This window comes from Crassostrea angulata, chromosome 5 (assembly GCF_025612915.1).
Source record: "Crassostrea angulata isolate pt1a10 chromosome 5, ASM2561291v2, whole genome shotgun sequence".
Classification (NCBI taxonomy): domain Eukaryota; kingdom Metazoa; phylum Mollusca; class Bivalvia; order Ostreida; family Ostreidae; genus Magallana; species Magallana angulata.
The window spans coordinates 8,691,576-8,700,483 of NC_069115.1; the positions used below are offsets into that span (position 1 = coordinate 8,691,576).

General features: G+C 31.8%; 1 protein-coding gene across 2 annotated transcripts; it reads left to right on the forward strand.

Annotated features, from left to right (window-relative positions):
• Positions 1 to 1,521: 1,521 nt before the first annotated feature.
• On the forward strand, positions 1,522 to 8,908 carry LOC128184081 (proline-rich transmembrane protein 1-like). 2 transcript variants are annotated; one of them, XM_052853406.1, is made up of 4 exons: positions 1,522 to 1,659; positions 5,619 to 5,794; positions 7,646 to 7,774; positions 8,158 to 8,658. In XM_052853406.1, exons 1-4 carry the CDS (start codon positions 1,635 to 1,637, stop codon positions 8,221 to 8,223), a joined length of 396 nt encoding a protein of 131 aa, XP_052709366.1. In that variant the 5' UTR covers positions 1,522 to 1,634; the 3' UTR covers positions 8,224 to 8,658. The 2 variants fall into 2 exon arrangements, with proteins under 2 accessions (XP_052709366.1, XP_052709365.1); XM_052853405.1 differs by lacking the exon at positions 8,158 to 8,658 and adding an exon at positions 8,718 to 8,908 and having other exon boundaries at positions 1,529 to 1,659.

Below are 8,908 nucleotides of genomic sequence, written 5' to 3' on the forward strand. Positions count from 1 at the left end.
CAGAGTGAGAAGTGTTGTCATAGTATACTCTATCCCCCACCTTCAATGATTTTTAACTGGGACCAAACAGGTGTTAATTTTGTACAATTGGAATTGGACTATGGCAAAAACTGGTTTTTATGCTATTAAAGAAGTCTAGTAAAATTAAACAAAACCATCATTAATCGGTTTAATACATGTATGTTTATTGTGATATCAGATTCAACGCAAGTTCCTCTGAAAGGCTATGATGACAAGCGGCAGATGATGGTACTGCTTGAGATTGTGAGGAACGGATATATCCTGCCACGACAACTGTTGTGCCAGGGGAAAACAGAGAAGTGACATCCCAAATTTGGTTTTCCAGAATACTACGACGTTTTTCACTCTGAAAAAAAAACCCCACTGATCTTTCTTTATGGCAAAAAGGATTGTGTATATTAGATGTCTTTGCCGCCCATAGGAAAATGAGTTTTTAAACGTAATGGCCATTAAAAATAGGAGTTGTGTCCGACAGCACAAACTACAGCCATTTAAAATAATTCTAAAAAAAATATTTGAAAAGAACATAAAGAACGAATTTCAGCAGTATTATGCACACCAAATTGAACAATCACTTGGTGACACAGGACTGGAAAACGTAAAAATAAATTTAAAACTTCCTGTTATCAAAGAAAAGCTTGCACAGTGGCTTACAAATGCTATACAAAAAACGTTCAACACAAAAAGAAATGATTCAACGACCTTTAATCGCTGTAGGTTTGTGTTAGACTGTTAGAGCTCGAGATATTTGTATCTGTCCATAGACACGACATATTAAACTGATTTATTTTGTAAATATAAGGATTTTATGTTCATAAAGAGTGATCCATGTTGATAGAATTATAATTGCAGGTAATAAAAACAGTGATTTTTAAATAAAAGGTGTTCACACTTCACGTTGCCTGACCCTTGTTTAATTATCCTATCTCCAACAGAGACGGATATAATAATTATTACGACTGTAATAATAGAGAAGTGTACTTGTAAAGAAAATGAGAATAAAAAAAGAAACATTGTGACCAATCAATACAAATAAATAACGACTTATATGATCTGCTTATCGGTTGTAAGAAATACCGCTATGCAACTCACACTGATGCATTTTTTATATTGTGTGTTTTAATAAACAGACAAAATTTCACTTTTGTTTTTCTAACATGTATTAAACTGAACTAAAAAAATCGTAATTTTGAATTTTTATTTCAGCGAATATAGAAAAAATTAACTCCGTTAGTTATTTTGCTGCTGTACAGTAAAAAAATCATAAGAAAGAATAAATTGGCATATGCGATTATATTTTTATCCCATTTAAACAAAATCTTCATATAAAACGTAAAATATTAGATAAGCAACTTTAAAAACTCAAAATTATATTTTCATTTTTTTTTCTATATTATCGTGGATTCCCATCAGAGAAATATTTTTTCAAAATATCAAATATCCCTTATACTTGACCTAGTCAAAACCAAGTGTTTCAAAATAAAGACCAGGAAGTTTACTGTCAAAATTCCACCCTTGCAAAGAAACATATATTTAGATTTGATGAATGAGAACTGGCCTTGAATTTGCGATTGGAATATTCAAACACTCAAAAAGACCCCAAGCTTAACGACATGTCGTCTTCTAAAAGATCCGAAAGTAAGTTATTCTCGAATATTCTTTTTAAATTTTACCACATGTTCAATTTGAATTTAAGCTAAAAAATTGAATTCTACTGAAAGTATTGCATTTAAGATATTTATTTGTGTTCTGATATCAATTTTAAAATATTATGACTTAACATAGTTCCAGTGTAACCGTTTTTCAAATTTCTTAGGCAATGAATGACCCATAATTCAATTTTATAAAGAGACCGTTTTAGTTTCATGTTTCACTCTCATGTATAAGCTCTATATATCGCTCAAATAGAAACAAAATATTAAATATCTGACATTCAGAGAGAGAGAAAGAGAGAGAGAGAGGGTGAAGAGAGAGAGAGAGCGAGGTGATATGAAATAAAAAAAGGGGTTAGCATCCAAAAGTTAACTTGCAACGAAATAAAATGGTAGATTACGTAAGTGTCAATATATCTCTTTATTTACTGAGGACCTATGCCAAAAAGCATACATGGATTTAAAGGACTATGTGCGGTTTGGTCAAATATCTGCCCCCGATTTCAACCAATTTTTAAATAGTATCGTATAAGAATGAAATCTTCACAAATCATTGTAAAGAGGATGCCTATAACTTTAATCTTGATTTTAGTCAGTGTTGCTCACTCGCTTTTTATCTATGACGTCATCTAAATGACCTAATTCCCGCAAAGTTGCAAACAAATGAAGATATTCTCATTTTTGCTCTATATTTTGCATTCGGAAGTATAGAGCGCAGGTCTGCTCAAGTGCAATTTTAACATATGTTTTTCTTCAGATAGTTATACATATTATACTAAAAAATGGTACTTGAGCAAGCCTGCGCTCGATGTTTCCCAGTCGAAAAACCATCGGAAAACACCCATATTTTGCTACAAAACATCAATTTATCAAAATAATGCAATATTCATGACGTCATTTCTACGTTATGACGTCACTGTGGCGATAACCTTTTACACCTTTATTTCCAATATGATTTTAACTATCTTTCATCTTATTTTAAAGCTCTTTCTAAAACTTTGATTTTTGGGGCAAAAAAAGCATAAAACCGCACTTAGTCCTTTGATAAATGTTGAAAAAATAAATTTGCCAATTTGTTTCTTTGATTAGTTTAAATGAAAAGTACTTGCCTGAAAGACGTAACGTACAACGCGGTAAGACTAAATAAAAAAAAAACAAATGGCGGAAAGTGAAGGGCAATGTATTGCCCTTGTTCCAATTAGAATTAAAAAAAAAAAAAGAAAATTATTCCTGCACTCGCTTTTTTTAAAAATTGCATACATTTTTTATACAATATACCATTGGCAGGCTTATATATTAATTTGTGAACTATAAACATATTTTTCAAAATTTCAACACATAGTTTAAAGTTGACATGAAATCGTTTTACCGACTAGAGCCATTTTAGTTGTCTATTTCTATTGTTCTGTTTATCGCTACACATTCTCTATATGAGGCCGATAGCACTACTCATGCTTCACAGCATTCAGATATTTCATTTACCAAAACTCGTCACTGTGAGCAAAAAGACTTGTAGAAAAGTTTTTTAACAAAATAAATATGACAACCACTGCAAAAGTAAGACGTTTTAAGACATTTCAAAATATTACCCTTTAACACTGAGACTTATAGAATCATTAATTATTACGAGTTTAGGATAGTGAACTTTGCCTCATGGTTAAGGTGGTGTATAGACACTTTTTCATGGATGTAGGACTTCATACGACATTATATAAATAGTGCCTGTTTGGGAGGGTAACAGTTGAAATTGACACCCCTCGAAAACCATTGTCAACCTCCGCTTCGCGTCGGTTGACAATGGTTTTCTCCCAAACAGGCACTATTTAATTTGTTATACTGAATGTCTTAATTTTTAAGAAAATTTTACTGCTTTTATATAGGAATGACGTGAATTCTACATCGAACCGTACGCGCATAATTTTCGCGAATGTAACAATTTGTAATGTTACCCGTTGCCAAGTGCGTTGCTAACGCTGAGGGTATTAGAACGGATTATGAACTGCGTCTTAACCAATCAGATTTCAGTATTTAACATGAAAGTATAACAATTTAAAATATTGCACTAAAGTCCCCACCTGGATAAAGATGTAGAGTTATTGTCCGTTGTACAAAACGCTTGTTATTGCCACTTCTCGTAAACCGTTAGAAATAGAAACTTTTATCAATGTCTTTAGTTGACTTTAAGGATCTTTCAAACTATTCATGCCAAAAGGAGTCAATGTCACCTTAAAGCAGGTATCGCCCCTGAAAGTTTAAACTTTAAGAACCTTACATCCATGTAGTAGGACTATCGTTCCACTTCAAATTGAAAAGTTGACATTGTCAAGTCCTAATGACATAAAGTACATGTTCAAACAAATAATTGCATACCTAATCTTTTGACACTTTTTTATGACGTAAGGCAGAGAAAATGTTATTGAAAAAAAAAATATTGAAAACATAAAATATACTAAGGTGGAAAGACCTCTAATTGTTTGAGAACAATGAGTCAACTAAATTTCTTTATTAATTTTTACAAATTTAAAGTTTTACTACATTGGTAGTTTATGCATTTAGAAGTCCGTGCAACCTGAGTGCCTCTCGATTGAAGCAACCGACCGTAACTTTCTCGACAGGTATATATACCCCAATGGCAGTAGATGAGCTATCAAAACTAATATGGTCACCAAATGCTCTAAGGATTTCATGTCAGCTTTAAGAAGAATAATTAAGAAGTAAACCAGACATAATTCACAAAACATAACCAAAAAATATGAATCAACACACAAAACTCTTTCATTTGTAAAATGTTAGTTCCGCCATTTCGGGGAATAATATCAAGTTTTGTTATATAAACATTTTCTGCACTTCTGGATACTTTGCGAACTAACTAAGCAAAATGTTATAATGAGCCTAAAATGTCTACAGCTATTGTAAAAATAACAGCCCTAGGGTCAGTGATACCGTTACTTGTAATATGACTTGTGTTAGTGTGTTATAAAACAAATGAAATTCTATAATTTACACCTGGAATCATCCTTTTGCAAATTGTTTTAATAGTAATTTAAACTTACATCATGTAATGCTATTTAATTGAGTTTTGCAGTAAAAACCACGGCCAAGAGTGGCGAGTTCGTACTAACATTATTTTTCCTGTGACAATATTATACTGTCTCGAGTTTTTGCTTCCACCACTTTTTGCTTGATATTTCAATAATAGTAAATACCTTTGTGCTCAAACTACGTTCATCCAGTAATATCAAAAATGTCTAGATTATCTGTTTTGAAACGGCCCCTCTTCCGCTTCAGGTTTTAATACACATCCCAAAATTGAAAGTCTACCGAGATTTTGCATTGCATCAGCCATTAATAAGCCCGGATGATAACGTTAAAAAATTGCGCGAGGTATGCCGAGGACACCGAATGGAGAAAAGATGTCAACATTTCCCATCATAAATCTCTGTAAGAAAATTGTTTTTGTTCCTGTGTAATTTTATGAGTGAAGATGGATAATTGTTCAATAAAGAAATCTTGGATATATTCCCTTTTGTCGATTTCAACTGTATTTCTTTCACAGGTATGTGTAATTTTATTAAAAATCATCAAAAAGCGATTGAAGCAATAACTTGGGACAGACAAAAAGTGTTTTTCTGGTTTTATTTTCCTTAACATTCTAAGAATTGACCCATCTGTGCAGTTACCCTTGTAATATTATAAAAATCGTGGAATGAAAAATATTAATACTGATATGTTCATCGATTTTCGAAACATGATTATCGCCATTGTATGTGTTCCAAAAGTAGATCAAAAAATACTATTTCACATTATGTAAAAATAAACATAGTTACATAGTTCATAAAATACACTTCGCTACAAATCAATGTTTGTGTAGTACGTGATATTGCAATACACAAGAGAATTCGAACAATAAGATTAATATCCTTTTACATGATAATTTTTTTTAAGTGCCTCCTCCTTACAATGAAGCAACAAACCAAAATGACCAGTTAATGCTAACTTACGAGAACCAGAATAATCAGTACCCTGGAGGTAATCAGTTTTCCTCGCCAGGTGGCGGTCCATATCCAGTCAGCCAACACCAATCACAATGCACTCCCCAGAATCAAGTGATGCGACCATTGGTACAGCATTTTAAGTGATATTTAATACTCTTAATGTAAATTTTATGCAATTCTGAACAAGATCTGGTTTGTCTCATATTTTTGTTTATCAAATCTCTAAGAAACTTTGTGAAAAAAACCTCAATTTATATCAATTTATAAATGTCGAAAAAAATGAGTGCCCAGCGTTTGAGAATTTCTAAATAAATATATTTACATTCACTTTCTTTCCCTCATACCTTCAGTGTTTCTTGAAGAACATGAGCTGACTTTTCTCGCGACTTCAAACTGGATCACGACCTGATATTATACTTACGCTGATTATAATATTTCATTGATGTAAATATATTTTGACGGTTAAATGAATTCAATTGATTAATTTCTTAGTGTACAAAAAGTAAATTCACTAAATCACAGAAAGAAAAATAAAATTGTGTCATTAGAATTTAAAACGCTCTGTACTATTTTTGTCAGCATAATTCGGCTGTTTCAATGGCTCTTCCGTTAATTTCTCATTACTAGTTGAATAAGGCAGAGCTTTTTAAAAACAAATCATACTTGCGGTGAAGAAATAAATGTTTAAAAAGGTAAATATAAGCATTGAATCATTATTTTGTGAAAGATGTGGTCTCAAAACTGCAACGGTGTGTGCAAACAAATAATCATTACGCGCTAGCGCGCGTTATTCAATTTGTATGCACACACCGTTGCAGTTATGAGACCACATATTTCAAAAGATAATGATTCAATGCTTAAATAAATATGTCAAACTTTGCTCGAATCATCGATTCATATGTAATGTACTTGTGGATATCTACCTTATTTTGCTTTTAATTGTTATTAAATTTGTGACAAAACCTGAAATCTTAGTAGCATGTTAAATCTTATATTCGTATGTCGCCCTCGACGCCATGTGTATACATGTATGTATAATGTGCAAATCATATCAACATATTACATAACAACACATTTGTTTTACAGCGTGCATAGAATATGTAGGTTAACATTATAAATAAAACAAACAAAAACATGTCTGACAGAAAAAAAGAGGAAGAATTTGACCAAAAATACATGTATTTATAGAAAGAATATTTGAAGAGAGAAAATAATCAAATAGCATACATGCCAATTGAAAGAGACGATGAAAAGTTAACTACATAATTTACAGAAAAGGCTCATTGATTTAGCTTAATTCCTTTCTCATTATCTAGTATTAATACTGTTTTATTTGGTCACAGACTTACGCAAAGAATCATATGTTATTTTACCCACATAGAATAATGATTACATTCAGTGTATATTTCCCCTTATGTTTGCATCTGCGACGTTGAATTTTTCTATGAATACGCTTTGCTAATTCATGCGCCATGAACACAGATAGAAACGTCTTCACGTGTTTTGGGTACATTTATTTTTGTAAGATTAATGAAACTTTCAATCTTACATAAACAATTTGATATGTACTTTTGAAAAAAAAATCATAAAAATATATCTACTCCTTAATAAAAAAGAATTTTCTCCACAAAATTTGTGGCACTATATTTTTTGTCGCGTAATTCCATGTATGTTTCATATCCCTGACTTACAGCGCAGAAATGGCTTTATAGCGGTAATACACACTATTTCCCACAAATAGACATCAGTATGAATATGAATATATATATATATATATATATATATATATATATATATATATATATATATATATATATATATTTATATATTTATATATATATATATATATATATATATCGCTTATGCGCGGTATTCAGTTTGTCTGCACCGCTTGGTGTGTCATAGGACCGACGACATCCAAAAATAAGCATCAAATGCTTAATTATATCTATTTAATTACCTTTATCTTTTACACAGGTTAAACAGCCTGGAGCTAATGTTATTACTCGAGACCCTGACACCATTAACTGGATGGTTCCGGCTGTCCTTGCTTGTTTGTGCTGTTTTTGGCCGGCAGGAATAGCAGCCATCCATTATGCCAGCAAAGTAAATACAACTCAGTTTTTATACTAGCTTGTACATTTAGTGACACATATTCAAAATATGAAATCATTTTTCTTCGTTATATCACCTCTTGATTTCTGGGTTTTTTTTCTTAATTAGTCATTGAAAGTTATGACACGAAATGTCCCTTTTTTTTCAAGAAATTCCCTGAACTTGCAGATCAAGGTAATGCCCCTAATGTATAACGTGAATGTAATTTCTACTTATCTGTTTAAAAAATATAGAAGTAAGAACTTGGAACTTTCATTAATTTTTAAAGATTTTTAAAATCCCCCAACTTTAAAAAATAATTTTTATTTTACATATGTACTCAAGGGGTCTTGCAATCTATTCATACTGAAAACTGTAATGGTTCCTTCTAGCAGTTATTGCCCCCGGAAATATTTGAATTTCGACAAAAACACCACATAATTACTCACATCATTCATTAATTGTCTACGGATCTTCCCGATAAGGACAATGAGCACACGGAGGGTTTGACTGGTCAGCGGATGGTGCTCACTACTGCATGGTACCTGATCTTACATCTATTTTTTTTTTAGAGATCCGTGTTTGCTCTGCTCCTGTTTTGTATTTTTCCCTTAGACTTTTGATTTTGAATACTGTTCGTTATCCTCACATGTCATTTCCAGCTTTTTAAACATTCGTCTTAAAGACTTATATGAGAAGGGTTTAACTTTTGATGTATTTAACATTATCCAAATCTTTGCCATAAGACACATGTCACATATTATAGTTAATATAATAATGCAGTTGTAGGCTACGATCTTGATTTTCTAGGATACATGGTGATTGATGCTCTTAAATCAGCAATCAATACGTGTGAGTTACACTGCAATGATGAAAAAAATGTTTTGTTTACTTCTTGAAGTGTTAATTACAATTTTGGCAAACATTTGTTATTTATTTTATATTATTGTTATAGGCTAATGAAGCAGCAGCAAATGGTGATGTAGTAGAAGCGGAAAAACAGTCAAGAAAAGCGGGCTACTGTGTGGCCGTTTCCTTTGTTATAGGAATTGTTTTGACTACTTTCGTAATTGTACAATATAAATATTGTTCTTATTGTTAAATTGAAAAGATTGAAAACTGCGTGTTCCTTACTAATGAAAACAA

Excerpts from the sequence above, each read along its gene's own strand:
- LOC128184081 (XM_052853405.1), top strand. The coding sequence starts at position 1,635 with ATGTCGTCTTCTAAAAGATCCGAAA. Across the intron at positions 1,660-5,618 it reads GTCTTCTAAAAGATCCGAAA|TGCCTCCTCCTTACAATGAA; the intron begins GTAAGTTATTCT and ends ATTTTTTTTAAG. Across the intron at positions 7,775-8,717 it reads CCATCCATTATGCCAGCAAA|GCTAATGAAGCAGCAGCAAA; the intron begins GTAAATACAACT and ends TTATTGTTATAG.